The following is a 24,119-nucleotide window of genomic DNA, read 5'->3' on the forward strand; positions in this document are numbered from 1 at the left end:
TCTCCTCTCCTCTGTCCCTAATAGCCTACTGTCCTGTCATGTCCTGTACCGTGTAGTGTACCATACCATAGCACACAGCCAGTCTGAGAGCAGCTGTATGAGTGGAACAGCTGCAGCCTCATTCATAGACCCTCCTAAGGCTTTAGGATCCTAGGTTTAACATGACTGTTTACTGCTGCAGCCTAGCAGGACAGAAACCTCCAGGGTCACAATCATAACCAGGATATGGAATAGCAGCATAGGAGAGACTCCCTGGGGGGTGGGGATAATGGTTTTGGATTAAATCATCACACCTCTTTGGTTGGTACTGCTGATGCCTATGGGGACAGAGACTACATCGTAGAGGGCTTCTGCTATATGCAGAGGCAGAGCATTCATTTATAGTTCCAGTTCTCTGGGGTAGGTAGGGTTGTATGTGTGTGTGGGGGGGGGGGGATTCCATGTGAAGTTCTGTGTGTGTATAGGTTCTATGCCATGTTCAGTGTGTGTTCTACATGAGTGTAAGGGTTCTATGGGTTTAATGTGAGGGTTCTATGTGGTGGTTAGGAGGGGTCATGTGTGAGGTTGTGTGTGTGTGTGTGTATGGATTCAGTGTAAGGTACTGTATGTGTGTGTGTGTGGGGGGGGGGGTGTCTGTGTGTGTGTATGGTTTCATTCATTGTAAGGTTGTGTGCGTGCATGCGTGTGTGTGTGTGTGTGTGTGTGGGGGGGGTTCTCTATGTGTGTGTATGTGTGTGTGGTTTCAGTGTAAGGCTGTGTGTGTGTATGGTTTCAGTGTAAGGTTGTGTATGAGGTTCTGAGTGTATAGGTTCCCTACCTCGGTCCAGTACTGCTGCTTGGTGTCTGAGTCCATGTGAGCGAAGCCCCCCAGAACCAGAGCCTTCATGAGGGTCCGTTGGACTGAGCTAGACAGCAGGTGGAGGGGAGGGCTGCGGCTGGCAAACTGCTTAGCCAGGTTCCACCAGTTCTCACACTGGACCACGATGTTAGCCCTGGGGAAGGAGGGAGGGAAGGAGGGAGGGAGGGAGAGAGGGAGGGTGTATGATTTGGTTAGATTGGATTGGGAATGTGTAGGTAAATGTGTGAGGACAAAACAGGATTTCTCTTGTGATCATAAGAACACACTGGATAGTTCAAATAGTCGCAGTATACAGTATCAGTCAAAAAGACTTGAATAGAGCTTATATTTTGGCAAAGGAATCTCTTTATACCGAAGCTAATCTAAACTACTCTGGCCTGTCTCCACCAGGGGGGGCTGTTTCAAGCTCCAATACAATCTCTATATCTCCAATCTCTTACTGTGGATCAAAAGGGAAGCAGGCCACACATTGGGGCCCAAACTCAGCCAGCTCTCACCTCTCTCTCTTCTCCACCAGGGTGACCAGCAGCTCCACCGTGTCATTGGCCAGCTCAGGCTCAGAGCTCCACACCGATAGGTTGTTGATCACCTTCTCCAGCAGGTATCCCACAATCCACTGGGCCCCTTCTGTGTCCGCCCCGAACGCCGTGCTGAGAGGGATACTGATCTGAAGGAGGGAGAGAGTGAGAGAGAGAGATAGGGTGAGACAGAGAGAGAGACACACACACAGAGTCAGAAAGATGATGAGGGAGACAATTCATTTTTTCAACATTTCAGCAATTATTCCAACATAGCCGAGATTATACAACAATCGCGGACTGACAGCCATGCGTTGACAAAAAGACATTGACTGTCAATCATCTTCAACCAGTCTGAACCGTCACCTGTCCGTAGAGCTTCTCGTCCACCAGCAGGTAGGTCTTGGCCCAGCGTCTGAGGAACCAGACGATGTCCTTCCCCATCTGGGGGCTGAGCAGCCCCGTCAGGCTGGCCCGCGTCGCCCTCGACTCCACCTCCGACGTCCTCAACACTGCTGACAACAACCTGGAGGAGAGTGAGAGAGAAAGAAAGAGGGAAGATGAATGACTACAACCAGGAGGAGAGAGAGAGACAGAGGATGAAAGTGGGGGATCAGAAAGTGAGGGATAAGGAGAGACGGAATGGGCGAGAGGATAGAGAGAAAAGGGAAGAAGAGAGAGGGAGAGGAAAGAAAGAGGCAAGGGGAAGGAAAGAGGGGGTGGTTGAAGGAAAAAGAGACAGGGAGGGACGGAGAGAAAGGGTTAGAGGTAATGAAAAAAAAGAAGAGAAATAGAGGAAGAAAGAAGGAGGGAGGGAGATGGGGGAGAGACAGGGGGAGACAGAGGGATGGGGTAATAAGAAGCCAAGGTCAGGATGAGCAACAGGAGGAGGGGGATGAGTGAAAGAACGACAGAACAAAAGAGAGGTGGGAGTCAGCAGCTGTTTGTTTCAGTTGCTCAGAAACATAACAAAGGACAACCTCGAAACACACATGCATACACAAACACACACACCTCCACGCACACAAACACACACACACACATACACGCGCACACACAAACACACACAAACACACACGAACACACCCACACCAATGTAAAAGGCCAGAGAGATAGAGGGCTTAAAGCAGCTTACGGTCCTGTATGCCAGAGACCCCCTCTGTGTAGCACAGTGCAGTGTTTCACATTGTTTGCAAAAACAAAACCCCATTGACATTTGAAAGCGCCGGGGTCGGGGGGCCGTTATTAGGAAACCCGATGCCCATGTCCCTGTCTCCACAATCCTCTGTCCCCCCCCTCACCCCCATTATGTCTCTCTCTCTCCCCCCCCCCCCTTCACAGAACCATCCAGAACCCTCCGACCTCACAATCCCCAATCCCCACTACCCCCGGCCCCTTATCGCCTTCTTGCACACAGTCCATATTAGAGATGCACCCAGAGCCCCCCCTCCAAAATTGCCATTATCCCTGACCCTATGGCCCCACAACCCTGGAGAGGGAGAGAGGGACGCTCTGGTCTTAGCCAGCACCTGGTCCAGTCTTAATTGAATAACATGTTGGGGAGCGGTGGGGTGGTCTGGGGCTTGGCTGGCTGGCGCCGGGGGGCCGGGGCTGCTGTAAGGCTGGATAAGGGTGTGTGTGCGTGTGTGTTTTGTGAGAGTTTGAACTCGCGTACATGTGCTGTGTATGTGCGCAGTACGATTGTGTGTTCGCATTTGTGTGTGTGTGTGTGTGTGCGCTTGCATTTGTGTGTGTGTGTGTGTGCTTGCATTTGTGTGTGTGTGTGTGTGTGCTTGCATTTGTGTGTGTATGTGTGTGTGTGTGTGTGTGGGGGGCTGGGCCTGTGCCAGGGCATTCCCTCTGGGGGCTGGCACCACCACACCCTCAGGGGCAGAGGGAGAGCGGAGGGGCAGCAGCGGGCAGAGGGAGAGGATCAGTCCGCCCGCGGCCGCGGCCCCACAACATGCCACACCCAGCAGGGCACCAGGTTTAACGGGTTCCGACACGCCAGACAGAACACGGGTGTGAACGTGACAGAACTCTGTCAAGGCTTCGACAGGGCGTTTAGGGTGCAAGAGAGCTTAACGTTCTGGGGGCGAGGTACAGTAAGACAATCCCTGAATCCCTGTCTGACTCCAAGCCCACATCCGCTAGATACTGATGTAGATCTGAGCGGATCGGTTAGATGAGCAGGTGAGAATGTCACCTGGCCAATCAGAAGATTAGGTAGAGCTATCACCATAGTGATTAACGCTAGGAGCCTCAGGCCTCGTCACTAACCAGAGTATCCAGGGTGACGTCCGGAGACGTCCATTAGTTGACGTTAGTGTAACAGTGTAACCGTTGAATTAGATCAACACCATGCAAAACATAATTCACTGGTTGTGTTTCGTAAGGACTTGAGAATTATTGGAATACCATATTTTGTATTTTAAAGAGCTTACATATTGAATATAACATATTGACAGACATAATTGGTGTAACTGTACATAGCCTACTGTAAAATCCCCCCACAAAAAACAGTGGTCAAATGTGAAGCGTCAAAGCTTGATAAGTAAAACAGAACTCAAATCTAAAGCAATAATGTACAATAATGTAATGAAATATAATTATACATATTTGCAAGAAGGTCTATACACCAGTCATTTGCTAAAGTTAAAAAAGTGGAAACACAAAATGTGTGATTTTGAAATTGTAACAAAGCTATTATGTTTAAAAATAGACATTTAGAAAAAGTCAGGGAAGGAAGGGGGCATGGGTTTCAACGGCAGAGTTATTCTATGTTTTGGACCTCCGTTTGGGACGACTAATGTGTGAACCTAGGTTCCTATAATGCCATCCATTCTGAATTTCAAATCTGAAGCTACGATCATTCCTTGACTAACTGACAGTAGGTTTGACCAATTACCATAGTTTGACCCTGATGACCGACAGTAGTTTTGACCAATCACAGTACTTGTATCCTTTACCTGATGACAGAGTCTGTCCTGTTGCACCCTGGGATGGAGGAGGCCTTCTCTCCGGGGGAGCCCAGGATCTGCAGGGTGGTGTTGATGTCCACCTCCGTAGAATGGTTGATGGAGTACTCCATCACCTCCGCCGGGATCAGGGGGGTCTCTCCCTGGGGGTCGTCCGCCAACAGGTACCCTGAAACACAAGACCCCCAACATTAACATCAGCATGATTATACGCTGCATTCTCTCCATTACACGCTCAATTCTCTCTCATTTTAAATATATATATATTATTTATTTATTTATTTTAATTGCATTTAACAATAATTCCTCGACATTACATGATTGGTCCTCAATTCTGTATTCTTAACCCATACATAACTGAAACCATAACCAAAAATACAGACACCTAATCTACAGAATAACCGAATCTAATTCCCTCACAAGAATTTCCAAGTATCACCCATTAATTGCATGACCGTTCATGTCAGATTGTCAAATGGCTAGAATGAAGTTATTTTCCCACATAAATAAATGGTTCTGAATCAAAGCCAAGTCAAAGAGCATACTGGCTGAGAGACAAATTCATTTCCACACCAAAATGAGTTCTGATCCACTGTATCCATCCAAACAGTCACTGTCCAGCAGCAGTGCCACAGCTGGTCGCCCGCCCAGCCCTGCCCTGCATCAGATTCCACTCACACACCAACATCACAGCCTGCCTAGGAGACTAATGCCTCCCAAACTAAAATTAGTTCCTTTCCTCCACTAACAAGATAGTCCAGCCCCCCCGCCCCCACCCCCACCCCCCAGAGTGCATTTAGGGGGATCGTTTTAGGCTAACGGGGCGTAATCTGACTGAAAGCTAAAAGGGATGTAACACAATAAATACATTAGGGCACTAATGGGAATGATGAATATAGCTAACTGGGTGTGATGCTAATGCACACATGGTGCCAGGCCCTGGAGGACCATCTACAGATGCTCAAACCAACAACACGCTAGGGTTAGCTTTAGCTTCGGGGGGGGGGGGGCTAGAAATAGTGGCTGGTCCCTTGACTGTTGCTAGTCAGTTGAGGATCTAATAACCATTAGTAGAGGATTATCCAAATAAAGCAGAACTCATGAACATACACAGGGATAGGCCTGGCCTACTGATCTGTGACTAGGAGAGGTGAGGGTTATCTGGCGACCTACTGATCTGTGACTAGGAGAGGTGAGGGTTATCTGGCGACCTACTGCCCTGTGACTAGGAGAGGTGAGGGTTATCTGGCGACCTACTGACCTGTGACTAGGAGAGGTGAGGGTTATCTGGCGACCTACTGACCTGTGACTAGGAGAGGTGAGGGTTATCTGGCGACCTACTAGGAGAGGTGAGGGTTATCTGGCGACCTACTAGGAGAGGTGAGGGTTATCTGGCGACCTACTGACCTGTGACTAGGAGAGGTGAGGGTTATCTGGCGACCTACTGACCTGTGACTAGGAGAGGTGAGGGTTATCTGGCGACCTACTGCCCTGTGAGTAGGAGAGGTGAGGGTTATCTCGCGACCTACTGACCTGTGACTAGGAGGAGCCAGTGGATGTCTTCGTAGAGGTCGTCCAGCACCTTGCGGTCCACTGAGCCGGGGTCAGACGAGGCCATGAGGTGCTGCTGGGTCCTCTGGAGCTGGCCGTGGAGACGGCTCACACGCTCCTCCAACAGACTGGACACACACAGGGGTCAGAGGTCAACACATGCAGCTCAGAGATAAAGAGTGCGTTTGTGTGTGTGTGTGTGTGTGTGTGTGTGTGTGTGTGTGTGTGTGCGGGCGTGTCCCTGTGTGTAACTGTAAAAACAGGGATGCGATGTGTGTGTGTGTGTGTGTACACAACATGTAAACTTGTAACCTGGTGACCAGAGATGCAGTGTGTCGGTATGTACCTGGTGAGCAGGGTGTGTGTGTGTGTGTGTGTGTGTGTGTGTGTGTGTGTGCGTGCGTACGTACGTGGTCAGTAGGGGTATACAGTGGTCAGCAGCGATACGCCCCAGCATGCCTATACTGGCCAGCTGGTCTGAGAAGAGCTCTCTGTCATCCTCCTGCAGCTCATTGATCTCATCCTCCTCATGAGACGCCACGCCATTCGCTGTCTAAAGGGAGAGAAGAGAGGGGGAGAGAGGAGAGAGAGAAGGGGAGAGAAGCAAGGGAAGGAGGGAGAGAAGAGTAGATATTACCAACACCTGACTTGTTTCATCAACTGACTAAGTCATGGCAGACTGCTTCACATGCGTTTGTAATGGGTGTCTCATACACGTGTGGTGCGTCTCTCATGTGCGTCAGGTGTGAATGTCAGACGTGCCAGGCATGTCTCATATGTGTGTCAGGCGTGTGTGTGTGTGTCTCACCAGGTTGCGTGTGCCGTCGGGGGCGGCCAGGTGACACTGTATGTAGGAGTTGAAGACCTGTACGGCCGGCTGGACGAAGCAGCCCCGGGGGAAGTGTTCATCGTCCTGGACCAGGGTCAGCCACGACTCCAACAGCTTGTCATAGGCCTCCATATACACCATGTCATCCTTATCCAGCTGGAGGGGGGGTGGGGGAGAGAGAGAGAGAGAGAAGGAGAGAAAGAGAGAGAGAAAGATGGAGAGAAAGAGAGAGAGAAATAGCCAGGCCAAGGTCAAAGGTCATAAGGTATAATATTGGAGTAGTGGTAGGAGTGTAGGTGGGTGTATGGTTTGGTGTTAGATCATATTGTCTGTATTTTATTTATTGTTTATATTGTTTAGTATTGTTCTTGTCGTGAAGCACTTTGCGATGTTTGTCTACGTAAAAAGTGCTATACAAATACTTGATTGATTTATTTAATAATTTGATTTATTTAATTTGATTGTAGTTCTCACCACTTCCTCCAGGGCGGCGCTGCGTCCGAAGGAGCAGGTGAGCAGCGTGAGGCAGTTGATGAAGGAGGTGAAGAGCTCGCTGGGCAGGGCGGTCAGGGTGCTTCTGGGAAATGTAGTTATCAGGTTGGAGATGATGTTGGAGATGCCCACCGCCTCAGAGTCCTCGATCTCAATCCTTGGGAACCAACCATAACACAAGCTTAGTGGAATGCTGGAGCAACGTATGAGGAATATATATTTTAATACACTAGTTTTTTCCCTCTCTTTCATTAAACCTGTTTCTCATTATCAGTTGAGTCAGTCCAGGTGAGAGAGACATAACAACTTAAAAAGGTGGAATGTTCTTTCCAGTAAAATAAATCATGCACTGTTGAGCTTTGTCTGGGCAACACTTCAAACTCTCAATGAAATACATTCCAACATTTGCATTATTTCATAATTTCTTCATCAGTGGTAACCCATAATAAGAGCCCAGGGCTGAGACGCACAACAGCAGACAGAGTCTTGGCAGTGGAGTGCAGACCAGAGCTATCTAGCTAGCTAGCATAGCTACAGCCCCAGTCAGGGCAGTGGAGAGCAGAGCTGGCTAGCATGGCGTGGCTACAGCCCCAGTCAGGGCAGTGGAGAGCAGAGCTGGCTAGCATGGCGTGGCTACAGCCCCAGTCAGGGCAGTGGAGAGCAGAGCGGGCTAGCATAGCGTGGCTACAGCCCCAGTCAGGGCAGTGGAGAGCAGAGCTGGCTAGCATGGCGTGGCTACAGCCCCAGTCAGGGCAGTGGAGAGCAGCGTTAGCGTGGCTCCAGCTGCAGCTCCAGCCCTAACCCCTATCAGATGGATTTAAATTGCAAGCAGAGCTGTTCAATCACAGCAGATTGGCCATCCTGTCCGCGTGGCTTTCCGATGATGCAACTGGAAAAAAGCTCCAGGAATAGGTGATTACAGACAGAGAGAGAGAGAGAGAGAGGGGGGGGGGCAGTAAGGAAAGAGAGAGAGAGGGAGGGAGGGAGGGAGGGTGGGAGAGAGACCCTAACTCACTCCGCCTACTGAGTCACGCGTTCCAGGCACAAGCATGTGAGTGAGTGACTGTGTGTGGTTGTCAGTGTGTGTGTGTGTGTGTGTGTGTGTGTGTGTGTGTGTGTGTGTGTGACTGTGTGTGTTATTTATACATCAGACCGCAGCCCTTTTAATTCAGATCAGTACTATTTTGAAGACTGAAGGCACATACAAATCACATTAACACACATTACTCATGCTGGCTGGCCCAGGATCATCACTTCTCTCTTTCCCTCTCCTTCCCACACCATCACACACACGCAGAACACCACCATCATGAAGGCCTAGTACACACACACACACACACACACACACACACACACACACACACACACACACACACACACACAGAACTTCACCATCACAAAGGCCTAACACACACACACACACACACACACACACACACACAGAACACCACCATCATGAAGGCCTGGTACACACACACACGCACATGCACACATGCACGCACGTCATGTCATGTTCCATCCATTCTATTCTATTTCATCCCATTCCATTCCACTGTATTCTAGTCATGTTCCATCCTCCGTCCTAGCCCCTCCTCCTCCTCCTCCTCCTCACCCGTTGATCATGCTGAGCAGGCCCTCCACCAGGTGGGCCAGGTAGGACACCTGTGCGCTCTCGTCAGGGAAGATGGGCCCGTGCATGGACGCCAACTGGGCCAGGCACTGCAGAGAGTCCTGGGCCATGTCTGAGTCCTCACGGATCTTCCTGTGTACCTGGGGGAGGGAGAGAGGGAGAGGGAGGAGAGGGGAGAGAGGGAAAGAGAGAGGGAGGAGAGGGGGGGAAGGAGGGAGAGAGGGGGGGGGGGGGGGAGAACAGAGAAATTTGATCAATACGTTTTTTTGCTTTGAGTGAGGAAGGTAGCCATAACCGCATCCATAAATCCATAACTGTGTCTTAGGAGAGAGGTGAGTTTATTCAAGACAATAAATCTAAAAGCAGCAGGTGTAAGGGAAGCCTCATGGTGGTGAATCTACACAGTGGAGGCAGAAACAATGGCCGTCACTCAGACACACCTGTCTAAAGGCACACCACCCTAGTCTGTCTCCACACATCTATTGTACCTCCGGGAGGCTCCACTGCTCCTCACATATCAGAGTTCAGTTCCTTTTTTCTCTTGTCTACGCCATTATGGCAATGTCACAGTCACACACACCCATCATACACACACCTGCCCCGAATCACAACTCTGGCCAGTTAGAAAAGTCCGCCCCCCCCCCCCCACCAGGACACAGTCACACAGACGACAACCAGACAAACTCCTACACCAACAACTGAGGAACACCAACAGAAACAGAAACACACTCACCAGTAAGCTGAAGCGGCACGCTTGGAGAATCAATTCTCAACGCGTCACTCACACTGGGCCCCAGACACTATGACCCCTGATGTCACCACAGACAGTCTTAATCGATCACAGAGCCGGTCTGAGGCAGACACTGTGTCTCAATCAATCCCAGAGGCACAGATCCGGCAGGGCAGTCAGTGCCGACTTGTGGTCGTCTGCCAGAGTGGAAGCATGGTGGTTAGATGCCCGTGTTCAATCCAGCTGCAGAGGCTTCTGCTTTAACTCCTCTGAGCAACATGTGTTTTCACTGACAGCGCAAATGTGGACGTCTGGATCTAAACACTCCCCGAGAACTTTGAAGTCTGTTCTCTCGGTCTGCCTCGCACTCTCTCTTTCTTTCTTTCTGTCTGTCTGTCTGTCTGTCTTTCTTTCTTTCTTTCCCTCAGATCTTCTGATCACAGAAAAATCCAAAAGTGCCTGTCCACAACGTAGCACGAGCGCTGCACATGAAGCGTCAATGCCCCCCTCCCCAAAAGGGATACAATTCAGCCCTAACCTCCTTCCTCTTTTCTTCCTCTTGGTTTGAAGGACCCCCACTCTAAACTGTTTGTCTCCCTCCTTCCTTCTCCCTCTCTCCTCACTCTCTCTCTCTCTCTCTCTCTTCTCCTTTCCCTCCTTTCTTCTCCAGCTGGAGAGGCAGGTCGTCAGCCACGGTGCTCTGATGCTAACGTAGCGTAGCCCTCACTGCTGTTGGGGAGAGCTGCCCTCTCCAGAGTGTGAAGTCATTCTCTGGAGGAGAGGAGTGAAGGGGAGGGAAAGAGAGAGGGAGGGGGTGGGAGGGAGGGAGGGGAGCTAGAGGGGGTGGGAGGGAGAGAAAGAGAGCGCAAGGCCAAAGATTGAGCACTGCACGCGCTCTAAAAACAGCTGCACCAACGAAGGATCCGCGCGACGCGAGCAATGCCAATCGCCTTGAATCTAGCTATAGTTAGAGAGAGAGGCAGGGGGGACGGGGGTAAATCACAACAAGACTGGGCAGACCACCGCAGAGAGACAGAGAGAGGGAGAGAGAATGAAAGAGAGAGAGAGAATGAAAGAGAGAGAGAGAGAGAGAGAGACAGAGAATGAGAGAGACAGAATGAGAATGAGAGAGAGTATTTATAGAAGGAGACAAAGCCTAAAGTCTGTTCCTCAGGGGGATCGGAGGCTCCTCTTTCTGTTTTATATGCCTGATTGATTCTCTCTCTCTCTCCCTCCCTCTCTCTCTCTCTCTCTCATCCAGTAACTGCCGCCCAGGGCAGAGTCAGGCATCACCACAACCTCATCAGACCCAGCACAGTGCTCCAGACTCACAACCCTGATTGTGTTTACTGGGTAAACACAGAGCTGGTGTGTGTGTGTGTCTCGAGTGGCCTGGCAGTCATGCCCTGTGTGATGCGTCTGGTTTAGCTCAGTGTCTCTGTTCAGCGCACACACACACACACACACACACACACACACACACACACACACACACACACAAATCAAAAGCGCTCTCTAATCAGTCAACACTGAGCTAAAACCGAAACCAAAGCAAACCGCAAACAAACACAGTCCAAAGCCCAAATTACAGCTACTGGGGAAAATGTTAGCTTAGCTTTGAAAAAGCTCCCTCAGCTAGGCGTCAGAAGAACAGAGAAGATAGATGGATAGAGTGGGTGGGTGGGTGGATGGATGGATGGATGGATGGATGGATGGATGTATAATGAGTGGATGGGTGAAGAGTGTAGGGGTGTATTTAGAGGGGGGTGTCCATCACCATCCTTCTGGCCCTCTCCAAACCACCACACACCACTTGGTCTCACTGGAGCTGAGGAGAATTAGGGAACCTGTTATTCCCTCTAACTAACCGACATGTTCTTCACTCAACCCATTTGGCTTCTCCTTCGTAGCCACTGAAAGCCCAAGTGCTGTTTAACAACGTCAAGAAGAACAGTGACGGATGGAGTTTGAGTGATGTGAAGTGTCCATTATCCACTTGGCCTCAAGTGTGGAGCTGAGAACCCTGGCCTCCATTCTCTCATTCTACCTTTTCTTTACCACCCAATACTTCATGAAACCCTTGGTGCTTTAACTCAATGTTAAGAACACATTGGATAGACTGGAGTGATGCAGAGGGTCGGTGATGGACGCCTCTCTCCAACCCTCCCCAGAGCACTTAGCTTGGGACTGATAGATTGGTGGAGCCGTTTAGGAGGAGATTGACACCCACAGAGGGGGAGACAGAGCCCTCAAGGCCCTTAAGAGGTGTGTGTGTGTATGGGGCGGGTGGGGGGGGGGCTGCTGTTAACGGGGCCCCTAATCCTAGATTTAGGGTCTAATCCTGCCACTGGTCTGCTGTGAACTTCGACCCCGGCGGCGCGTGTCTAGACCCGCCCTCCCTCTCTAGGCTGTCACCCTCGCAGCTGAGGAGTGAGGGGCAGCAGCTGAGCTGAGCACCCCCCAAAAACACACAGACACACACAGACCAAATGTACATGCACAGACGAGACACACCGTGCATATGCACGCACGCACGCACGCACGCACGCACAGGGAGACAGCTGACAGATCTCCAGCAGTCTTACAATAACAAACACCCCACCCACCACAAATACCACACAGAGAAAGAGAGAGACAAGACTATAACTCGGTATACACCGAGACCACAACACTACCACAGATATCTGCAGACCAGGGGAGGCTGCTGGAGGCAGACGTCGGAGGACGGACTCATTCGTAGTGCATCGAATGGAATGAGGAGTGGTATCAAACACGTTCCATTCTATGCATTACAATTAACCCGTCCTCCGATTTCTACCTCCACCAGCCTCCCCTGCTGCAGGCTCTCACCACTCTAACCTCCACCCATCAGACACACACATATCCAAACACACGGGCCAACAATGCAGCCAAGACCTTATGCAACCACCACCAACCATGTAGTGGAGCAATATTTGGCAGCAGACGTGGCCTTGGTGACATGGTCTAGAAGAGTGTTTTTCAACCTTTTTTGAGCCACGGCACATTTTTTACATTGGAAGAATCTTGCGGCACACCACCAACCAAAAATGTTACAAAATGACACTCTGTAGCCTGATACAGTATATATAATTACAATAGTATATAAATTTCCTCTCCTGTTGTTTTTTCTGGCAGTGCCTTGCAAAATAGGAAGTTTTCTCTAATGGCATCTCCATCCACAAAACGTACATTGGCCAAAAGCTGAGAATGTCCACTAATATCCGTAGACTCATCAAGTTGCAACGCAAATTTCCTACTGATGCGTATCTTTCCCAAAACATGACTTTCGATGTCTGTAGACATGTCATCAATACGCCTGGCAATTGTGTTATCTGAGAGCGGGACTTTAGCTATGTCTTTAACCGCGTCAGGGCCGAGCATCTCATTGACAATGGCTTTGCAGGCAGGTAGTATTAATGTCTCTGCCACAGAGTGGGACTTTTTTGATTTAGCTACGAGTTCAGCAACTAGGTAACTAGCTTTGAGGGCTTTCTCATTTACCTTTGTGGTTTTTCTCATAAAAGTTGCCTGTTTCTCTGTGTTTTCACGCCATCGGCTTGTTTTGAAGCGGCGGGTGTTTCGTTTGGAGATGGCGTTTAAGCTGCTTGGCACCATGGCGCTGTTGGAAGATAGCTTTCGCTGTATTGCCTCGAGCTCACCGTCTTTGCTTTCTTTTTACCACCACTCATACTAGGGCCTGGTACTTCACCTGGGTCAGAATCTTGTCCAGGGCCCAGTTCGGAGTTTACATTTTTTCCTTTTTAAAAACTTCTCCATCACTGTCACCACGACCTGTCGCATGCGTCACTAATTCTCTTGTCTCTAAGAAGGAACGAGGCAATTAGCTACCTGCTGCCACCCGGACGAATATTACATTACTCTGCCAGTCACTATATTACAGCACAGACACTCGACAATGGCATTTTATTTGCAGATAATAATTAATAAATGTTAATTTAAAAAAAAGTGAAATTGGATAATTTCTCACGGCACACCCAACGATCTCTCACGGCACACTAGTGTGCCGCGGCACAGCGGTTGGGAAACGCTGGTCTAGAAGACAGTGGAGCAGTATTTGGCAGCAGACGTGACCCCAGTGATATGGGCTGTAGAAGAGTGGAGCAGTATTTGGCAGCAGCCAGGGCCTTGTGAAGGCTGAGAGGAGCGCTTGGAAGCTGACTGGTTTGTTCCACACTTCTCCACCACACCACTCAGCTTAAGGCTGTCTCCTAAAATACACACTACACTTTAGAAAATACACAGGTCACTGCCAGTTCACACAGGCCAAAATAACACTTGACACCTCTTCCGTCACGCTTCAAATGGGATTTCTTTGAATCCCCTCAGATCAAAACACCCTCATCTCACAGCTCTTAGCAGGGGTCTGGACACTAATCAATGGTCATTACCACCACAAGACAACAAAAAAACAACATTCTGCCAACGGACAGGAGGTAGGGGAGGAAGAGGAGGGGGAGGAGAAAGAAAATGATAAACAAGGGGAGGAGAAGAAGATGAGGAGGAAGTGGACAAAAGAGATAGAACAAGAGGAGGCAGAGGAGAAAGAGAACGAACAAGGGAAAGAGAAGAAGATGACAAAGAGGGAGGAGATGAGAAAGAGAACGAGAATAAACAAGGGAAGTAGACGATGAGGAGGAGGAGGAGGAGGGAGAGAAGGAAGAGGAAGAGCTACTCACGGTGAAGAAGAGGTCCATGACCCGGGTGTCGAGCAGGGCTTCCCTCCAGGTCTCGGTGGGCTTCAGCATGACGTTCTGGGTGGCCTCGAACATGGCGATGTAGTGTCGCCCCAGTGACCCGCAGGTTAAGGCCAGCAACATGAGGGGACCGGGACGCTCGCTAGAAGCTAGCTAAAGCTCCAGCCACAACACGCTGCGTCTCTCACGGGGTATTTCAGTCCCTCTGGAGCGGCTCTATTGTGGCAGCGGAAACTTGCCGTTAGTCACTCAGTGGCTCTCCTCTCTCATCAAGTCTTTCTCCTTCCCTGTCTTTCTTGCCCTCTTTCTCACCCTCACTCCGTCTCCTTTTGGTCCCTGTTTGTCTCTGACTCAGTGACTCCCCCCTCTCTCTCTCTCTCTCTCTCTCTCTCTCCTTGCCCTCTCTCTGTCTCACTCTTGCTCCTTATGACATGCTCAGTTGCTCCCTCTCTCTCCCTCTCCTTGCCCTCTTGCTGACTTAAGTCTCTCTCTCGCCCCCTCCTTGCCTTCTCTCTCCCCAGTTAGGCCCAGTGAGACAGAGGCACAAGGAGAGGAAACTCCCACAGGAATGTCAGATCAAAGCCAGTCACCGGTACAGACCAAGCATTCCACTGGGCCGGACCCACAGTCACTCCCATACACACACAGACACACACACACACACACACAGACACACACTCTTGCATATGCATACACATACAGACATGCACACGCACACGCACACACACACACACACACACCCCTGCTGAGACAGGTGCCAGCTTTGTGCCGAGGAGTGTGAGTGTGATTGAGTGAGTGAGTAAGTGTGTGTGTGTGTGTGTGTGCATGCCCCCTCTCCCTACTCCCTTGGCTTTATGGCCTTTTATAAATAGCCCTGGTGGTCCAGTAGAACTCTGAGTGAACCTTCCTGAAGTGTAAGAGAGGCCTCTAGGGAGAGAAAAAGTGTGTGTGTGTGTGTGTGTGTGGCTTCCAACACGCATCCCCCCGACCACCTCAGTGACAGACTCAACAAGAGCTCTTATCACCGAGTGATTGGACTAAACTGGCGCACACACACACACACACACACACACACACACACACACACACACCTCTCCCTCCAGGCCTCTCACACTCACACACACCATTAGAATACTACTGGGAGAGAGACCATAAGAATGAATAGTGATCGAATGTTAGAACCTAACAGGGACATTATTCAGACTGTAGGAGTGATAGGATGTGAGAAAACATTAGAACAATTCTCCATTTTCAATACTACTAACAATAAAGTCCTTGTTTACATTTGGAGGTACAGTAAAGGACGAACCCCAATTCGAAGATATTCAGACCTGACAGGACTCTCAACATAAAACAACAAGTTCAACGTCGGGAACTGATGCATTTGACGTTCCATGTAGAAACAGACTAGAGGGGAATATTTAGTCTGCATCCACGCGCGCAACTGTTCACGTTTCTGGTGTCACAGGTTCAATTACTGCACTGACGTTACCTCCACAGATTGCAAAGGCACGCTCCCTTTGTGTGTGTGTGTGAGAGAAAATGTGTATACATGCCTACAGGATGACTGATGAGCTTAAGAGTGATTTGGACACATGGCTGTGGTTTGGTTTGCGTGTGTGTGTGTGAGTCAGTGTGTGTGTGTGCGGTTTAGTGTTTTTTCTAGAGATCACCTGCCTTTATCGCACTCCAACCTTCAAGCACACTCCAGAATAACTAACACTTCTAATAACTAGCACTGTTATCCCCCCCCCCCCCCCCCCCCCCCACACACACACACACACACACACACACACACACACACCTACTGTGACTAGACTAAAAGCAGGCAGGTCAAGCCGCAGTATTTTCCAGCGCTATATCTGATGGAGGTGGTTTACTACCTCATATTAATAGTTAGTATGTAACAACCCTAACATGACTCAGTCTGGGCACGGAGGTGTCCCACTTAATGGTTCTTTAGGTCAGGAGAGGCTGGTGGAGGTAGAAATCGGAGGACGGGCTCATTGTAATGCACGGAATGGAATGAGGAACGGTATCAAACACTCATTTCGTTCCATGCATTACAATGAGCCCGTCCTCCCAATTTCTACCTCCATCAGCCTCCCCTGCCCTAGAGAGATATACACATCACAGGATAGCTGTCCGCTAGCAGATATGTACTTGTAGAAGTACTGTATATACACACTAAATGACATTACGTTTCTATCAGGATTAGGCTGATATTCCATATTATCGAATATCGTGGAGATTTGGAAGTTATCATGATATTTAGAGCATATCGTGATATTGTTCTCTTCCAGAAAATAGTCTGTAAAAGTGCTTAAAGCCCCAGATATGTGCATAACTAAGTCTAGCGGTGAAACCACGTCTCTTTGTTTCAGCAGACTACTTACAACACCAGCCATACACTCAGCAAGGCTGCAGTCCAGCCTTCTGCTCACACTGACATGTCACCACCATACCTCAGCAATGAACCATAATATCCTATATTGTGATATTTTAAGTAATATCGCAAAAAAGAAAATCTGGATATCACCTAACCCTCAATCAGGATAATAAATCTGCTCAGGTCAGTGGAGGCTGGTGGAGGTACAAATCGGGAGGACAAGCTCATTTTAATGCAAGGAATGGAATGAGAAATGGTATCAAAGACATGTGGTATCACACGCGTTTGATAGCGTTCCTCATTCCGTTCCATGCGTTACAATGAGCCTGTCCTCCGATTTCTACCTCCACCAGCCTCCCCTGGTTGAGTGCCAGTGTGTTGGCAGGGGGAGTACACAGCTATGTTAAGGAGAGCAGGGTATTACGTGATGTTTCCCCCCTCTAGTCTCTCCTACAGCCTGAGCATGTGGAATAACACTCCAGGAATGCCCCTCTCCGATCCTCCTCCTCCTCCTCCTCCCCCTCTTCTTTATTACTCCTGTCCCTTCACCACCCCCCCCCCCTCCCTTTCTTCTCTGTCCCTCCTCCCTTTCTTATTCCCCCCTTCGTCCCGCTAGTATTAGAAGAACAGCTGCCCCCAATAAGTGTCTCCAGCTCTATCATGGGGTAGTGGGGGTCCCGGGGTTCAGGGTAGAGATGGGGTCCCTCGGGGGGGCATGGACGGGGTCGGAACAGGCTCAGTGTAGAGTTTGCCCCGAGGCATACATCTAGGATCATCTTACCCTCCCCAAATCCTAACCCTAACCTCCAGGGCTTTACCCAGAGAAACACATCTCTGAGTTTAGGTCAGTGTCTAAGGACCTTCAACCTGCTGGCCTAGAATAGCAGGTCACACACACACACACACACACACACACACACACAACAGCCATTCAGAACCTCTGACCAGCACTAGACCTTAAGCCCTGGCCACAACCCCACCTCACCTACGACCCCACCTTGGGGTCAACTAGTGTGGAGAGATGAGCTGTAGTACAAACACACAGGGAGCGTGGCCCCGACAGACGACACACACCAGAGCCTAGGGGGATTGTGTGTGTGTGTGTGTGTGTGTGTGTGTGTCGTGCGGACAGATGACATGCATGCCGAGCGGTTCGTTTCTGATGGATGGAGCCGCTGTAGTGTTTTAAGAAGGGTCTTTTTGGGGGGGGGGGGGCTAACAGACAACGGCTGTCCGGCATGCAATTAAGGAGCGGCCCCTTGACACACAGACACACACACACACACACACAGGGACATGTTCTACCACACGTGGACAGACGGCCACACCAGGTCCAACGTCCCAGCGGTCTTCATAAATCTGTTGTTTCACCAACCACCCAGACAGCAAGCACACGCACACTCAGACACACACACACAGAGTTGCAATGAACTGCCACCCCTACCCCTACACACACACACACACACACACACACACACACACACACACACACACACACACACACACACACACACACACACAGGGAGCATGCCTGGCATTCCACATACACACACACAGTCTCGCTCTAAACACACACACACACACAGGGAGTGTGCATGGCATTGCAGACACACACACACAAACACACAGTCTTGCTCTGAACAGCCACTCCTACACACACACACACACACACACACACACACACACACACACACACACAAACAAAGGGAGCATGCCTGGCATTCCAGACGGACACTCAACAAGCTGTGGGGTTTAAAGAGACTGCCTGCCCGCCCGTCCCCCCCCTCCGACCCAGGCCTGGTTATTGGGGCTGGTATGGGCACACAGGGGCCCTTTGAAAGTGATACATGCCCCTGGTTGGCAGAGACGCCACCTCAGACAGAGAGAGAGAGGCTGCCAGTCTATCTGGGATTAACACTCCAATAAGCTCCAGAGGCCGGGCCGGCACACACACAGATTAATATAGTACACCATGGCATAGACATATTTACCGACATCACCATACACCCATCTAGATACAAGGGTATAAAATCACACACACACGTCTACAGGGTGACATATTCACACACACACACACACACACACACACACACACACACACACACACACACACACACACACACACACACACACACACACACACACACACACACACACACACACGGCTGGATAAAGAAAGGATATGATTGGGCGGGAGGAAGTTCCAGCTGAGGACCTGATTGGCCAGGGCCAGGTAGCGTTGGAACACTGAAGACATCTGAGCATTGAGGTTCTCTCTGCGACTGAACTCCTGCAGCACCTCCATGGTCAACACGAAGATCTGACGCAGGTCCTCCTCCTACCACACCCACACACACGTAACAAAAACACATTAGTCAGTACACAAACATGTACACACACACTCACACAAAATCTCGACTCAATCAGTAAACGAAAGAAAAGACCTCCACAAAATCTATACATACATATTGTATGGGATCTCTCTCACAGACAGACAACACACATTCACCCTTAGCTAACATCTTACAGGTGAATAGTGAATAGGGAGAAAAAGTGAATAGAGAGAAAAAGGAGGGAGGAGGAGAGCGGACCAGGAAGAGTGTAAAAGCGATAGAACAGTACATACAGAGGAGGGAGGGAGGGAGGGAGGGAGGGAGGGAGGAGGACAGCAGACCTGGAAGAGGCGTTTGCAGCTGCCGTGGAACTCCATGTTGAGGCCGATGCTGCTGGTCTTACTGGAGCTGGAGAACTCACTGAGGAGGGCTGTGAGGATGGAGCAGGCCAGCGTCTGCTGCAGGGGGGGGCAGAGGTCATACAGGGGTTAAAGGTCACACAGAGACTCACTGAGGATGGAGGAGTCCAGCGTCTGCTGCGGCGCGGGGGGGGGGGGGGGGTGGCAGAGGTCATACAGCGGTTAAAGGTCACACAGAGACTCACTGAGGATGGAGTAGGCCAGCGTCTGCTGCAGGGGGGCATAAATTATATATTTAGTAATGACAGAGTAACTATCTTTGATCACCAGCGACAGCGTTGTTAAAAAAACGAAATTGAAAGCATTATGATATATATTCCTCAGTGAATTCAGCCTTTAAGCTGTATTTTTTTTTTTTAGCATTTTGACATGAATCAAGGCGGGTCGGGTTTTGATAATGCACTCCAGCAAAAATCCTGGGGAGAACCCGGGGAGCATATCGTTGGTATTGTCTCCTCTACATCGCTGTGGCCTGTTCTTTGTTTTCAGAGCAGTCTAAATAAGGGAGAGGAGACAAGGAAGTCACTTTAGACTATTGTCAAAAACCCAGTGTCAACCTTTTCAGACGCTGCTCAAAGCTAAACAAAGCCAGGCAGTGTGTGGGGGAGTGGCAACAAGCACCAACCTCTGGTTCAATAACACCCACTGTGACACTGTTTTAAAAGGCTTGGAAAGGGTTATTACATCTTTATTAAATCTTTACTAAGAAGGCTGACAAGAAGGGGACAACAACAGAGTATAGAGGGAGCATTAGACTGAGCAAGTGAGTTCTCCAACATCTTGAAGAGATACTGCCCTCTAGTGGAGATGACAAAGACCTTTACCACAGTCAGCACTTCTGACTAGGAACGTGACTCCCCGCGTCCTCTCCTCCGTCCTCCACTCGTGTCCTACTAAAATCGCATTGGAGGAAAATATCTAGGTTCCTCCCCTTAGATATTCTCCTCCAATGCTTTTTGAGGACGGAGGAGAGGACGCGAGGAGCCGTGTTCCTAACAATTTGCGAAAAGGCTGCAGGCTCTGTTCCAATACTCTCAACATGCATCCTTCCTCCCTCCCTTCCTTCCTTGAAGTAATGCCTGATCTATCATGACTGGGGTGATGAAGGCAAGCTGTTCACTGAGTCGCTTTCACTAATCTAATCATGTCAGATCAGTGAATACCTCAAAGTGGAAGAATAGAGGTTGCATTTTCATAACAATCTAACAGGGCATCAGGACAACTACAGAAAGCAGCCGCTCGTTTATGGACAATAGGATGTGTTTGGTGAGTGGAACAGGGAGAGAGTCAGGCCCCGGCCACACCAAACTACGCTGTCAGTTAATTACGGATTGAGCCAACGGTTTTTCTATGGGAATCATCCGTTGACGGACAACGGAGATGACAAGGGTCTGTCCGTGTCGGCATTTTTTTACGGACAAAAAAAGTACAAAGGAGTTGAACTTTCCACAGTCTGTTCGTCCGTTTAGCCAATTAGACACGAGGTTTCATTTTCGTTCAGTTGTTAAATTGTTATGTTGTTTCAAATGTCCCGCCCAAATTCCACAGATGAAATCGGAAAGTGATAGTCATATGTACAAGATGTACATGGTTTCTATTAGTTGGTATAGGATGATATTGTATGTGTTTGGTGTTGTATGTCTGTTGTGAGCCTGTCACTGTTTGATACCCAGCAACAGTTGGCCCTTGGAGATAATTACCACTGTGGGGTTGCCACTGCTGATGAGCTGGCCGACCTCATGGAAGATGCTTTTACAGTTGATGGACTTGTCCAGAGATCCTCTCTTCACAATGACGGCCACAGCCAGCAGGATCTGCTCTCTCACATACTTCTGTACACTGGGAATACGCACAGAGAACAGAACATTCTCTAACTGATTCACAGCCCTGTGCACACATGCGCACACACACACACACACACACGAGTGAGCTCACACACACACGCACACAGAAAACATACACAGCACACACACACAAGCAGAAAACTCTGAAAAACACACACATCCAGAGGCCCACACGTACTTGGGTCTCTGTAAGACGTAGGTGAGGAGGAATGTTCGGAGAGACTCGATGCTGGATTTCTCCAGGAGGATCCACTCCCTCACCACCGCCTCCATGATAGCAGTGGCTGCTTGGAACAGGACATAATCCACCTTACTGGTCTCTGTAGGACACACACACAAATATTGATGATAACTTCTACAGCACATAGTCCACCTTGCTGGTCTCTGTAGGAACGAGAGACGTATTAATGATACTACTATAGCAGATATTCCATCTTGTAGAGGGTGTGTGGGTGTGTGTGTGTGTAAAAGCGATAGAGTGAGCTTGTGTGTGTGTGTGTGTGAGACAGAGTAATTAATTCTACAATTACACACTTATAACTAACATCAGAGGCTACCAGAAGCTTACCTAAGATGTGTTTGCAGACAGCAAAGGGAGATTTGGACTTCCTGAAAGACAAGAATATGTGCTCTGCGTGCTGTCTCTGCTCGTTGCTAACCATGGACGGCGGTGCCTGCAAAAATACACACACACACACACACACACGTGACGGCACACAGTCAGTCAAAAAACGCGCGCAGTGTGCAGTTAATTATACGTGCGTGCACACACACACACACACACACACACACACACACACACACACACACACACACACACACACACAGACACACAAACAGTGCAGCCAATTACACAATACATACAGTGTGCAGTATATTAACACACCCTTTAAAAATCGCCCACACATTTTATATTAAGGAGTGTCGTGTCGCTGTAATACGGCACAGCAGGAGAATCACATTCCACAGCTAATTGCTGTAAAAGAAGCTCCCTGACTCTGGGCAGCAGGGAGAGAAAGGATCTTTCATCTACTAGCTGGCCCTGGTGCTAGCTATACCCTGGACACAGGAATGGAGGGCCTGTCTAGGCCTTCTGCCCTGCCTTTCACTTCAACCACTCAATATACAGCATATGTTGCAGACACACTGATGTACACTACACACACACACACCTCCCAGTCCTCTCTCTATTACACTCACTCTCTCTCTCTCTCTCTCATAGATGTACCCAATCTGAAAGAGTGGATATCCTACTGCCTGTGCCGAGTCCCTACTCAGCTAAATGACGAATGACTATGATAAAAAAAAATAAAAAAATAATAATAATCTAAACACAATATATAACCAAATATGCTATGAAACCTAAACAAAGATGCAAATGTTAGTTTGTGTTCACTACGTGAATATGAACTATGAATGTAGGCCAATCTTATGGTTCATGGGTTAGGCCTTATAAGTGTCTTTAAAGATGAAAAGGTAATATAACATATACAGTACAATAAGCATAAACGTACATATTATGGTCCAATAAACTTGAGTGGTATTGACTAAAATGTTTCGATGCAGTTGTACTATTCAACATAGTTACATATGAAGCTAGACATAAATAACGTCATAAACTGGTAAATAAAGTAGGTAGGACAACATAAACAGCGGCAGCCCCTATATAGCCACACGCATAGTGCTTGACCAATGTGGGAACTTTTAGCCAACTACCCACTACCTCATGTCATGTGCCGCATGGTCAGCTAATTGTCATGACTGTAATGTTTTACTAAAACCGTTCATCTAAATTGCATGAGAGGCAGCGACAGCGCCCTAATGGAGTAGTTACCTAACCGTTAGTGCCAAATGGAGCCTTAATTCAGTATGGAGGACCATGGCATGAGTGAATCAACAGCGTGTTTAGCCAGTAACGACGTGAACAAGCAGCCATGGGGATGCTCCCCAACAACTGACGAGAGCAGTATGGAAGACATAGAACTGCCTATCGTATCAAAGTTGACTACTGTATGGTTCAGTGAACACATGTATGTCTCACTAGTGAAGTTTTTTGTAAACATCGTCACATCAGATCGTGTCACACATTGTGGCTTTTGGGGGAAACGATGATGGCTATGCTGGCTTTTTGCGGGATGGAGACAAGCACTGCGCCACGACGCATCGCTATCCCTTCTCAGATAAATAACTGCGCCCGTTCCAATGAGTCGCTGTCTCACAACTCTCGATAAAACCAAATACGAAACACATATCGTTTAATACACTAAAAACTACATTCTGTTTCTCACCATTAAAACTTTGGCAGCGCTTTCCAGCTGTGAAATCACTTCTGGTGCACCGACCGCCGCCATCATCGTCTCTCTTCAATGACGCGCCATGCGCTGCATTGTGGGACTAAGCGGTACTCCGGGCCAATGAGTTCATGGAGACTTTTGGCTGGAGAGTTTCAGACCGGTGCGTGGCCTCGCTAGGTTATGTAATCTAAAAGATAGAAATAATAGACATAAAAGGAAAAAGGTATTCGCTGTCACAAGGACGTCTGCAAACGTAATATACTGTGATAATTAAATGTCCATGCATAATTCCCCCCCAAAAAACACACCAAAAGTTTCTTAAAATAGAAACATCAGTATCAAACTTACTAACCCTCAGGTCAAAATGGCTGTTTGTATGGGCCTCAGTACAACAGCTTGCAATATGCTTACACATATATTCAAGAGGTACATTGTGAGGAAGCAGATTTCATTTATCTAATTGGCATATTAGATTAGAAGTCATTTTCTCATGAGATATGCAGGGTGCAACTTGACT

General features: G+C 48.9%; 2 protein-coding genes across 2 annotated transcripts in view; one reads left to right on the forward strand and one right to left on the reverse strand.

Annotated features, from left to right (window-relative positions):
* Window positions 1–23,686, reverse strand: part of xpo4 (exportin 4) — a gene marked incomplete at its 5' end in the record, with an annotated part of 28,797 nt that extends 5,111 nt beyond the window's left edge. The window contains 17 exon segments of the mRNA XM_083682175.1: window positions 818–992; window positions 1,357–1,526; window positions 1,744–1,903; window positions 4,347–4,524; window positions 5,889–6,034; window positions 6,317–6,459; window positions 6,715–6,891; window positions 7,210–7,384; window positions 8,840–8,997; window positions 14,306–14,418; window positions 18,897–19,050; window positions 19,387–19,503; window positions 21,165–21,303; window positions 21,487–21,628; window positions 21,877–21,982; window positions 23,597–23,671; window positions 23,675–23,686. Of these exon segments, the coding sequence (XP_083538301.1) occupies window positions 818–992; window positions 1,357–1,526; window positions 1,744–1,903; window positions 4,347–4,524; window positions 5,889–6,034; window positions 6,317–6,459; window positions 6,715–6,891; window positions 7,210–7,384; window positions 8,840–8,997; window positions 14,306–14,418; window positions 18,897–19,050; window positions 19,387–19,503; window positions 21,165–21,303; window positions 21,487–21,628; window positions 21,877–21,982; window positions 23,597–23,671; window positions 23,675–23,686 (2,340 nt within the window).
* The window catches only part of zmym2 (zinc finger, MYM-type 2), a 113,889-nt gene that overhangs the window by 85,413 nt on the left and 4,357 nt on the right, over window positions 1–24,119 (forward strand). The window lies entirely within an intron of this gene.

The sequence above is a fragment of the Argentina silus genome (genome assembly GCF_951799395.1).
Source record: "Argentina silus genome assembly, chromosome: 12".
NCBI lineage: Eukaryota > Metazoa > Chordata > Actinopteri > Argentiniformes > Argentinidae > Argentina > Argentina silus.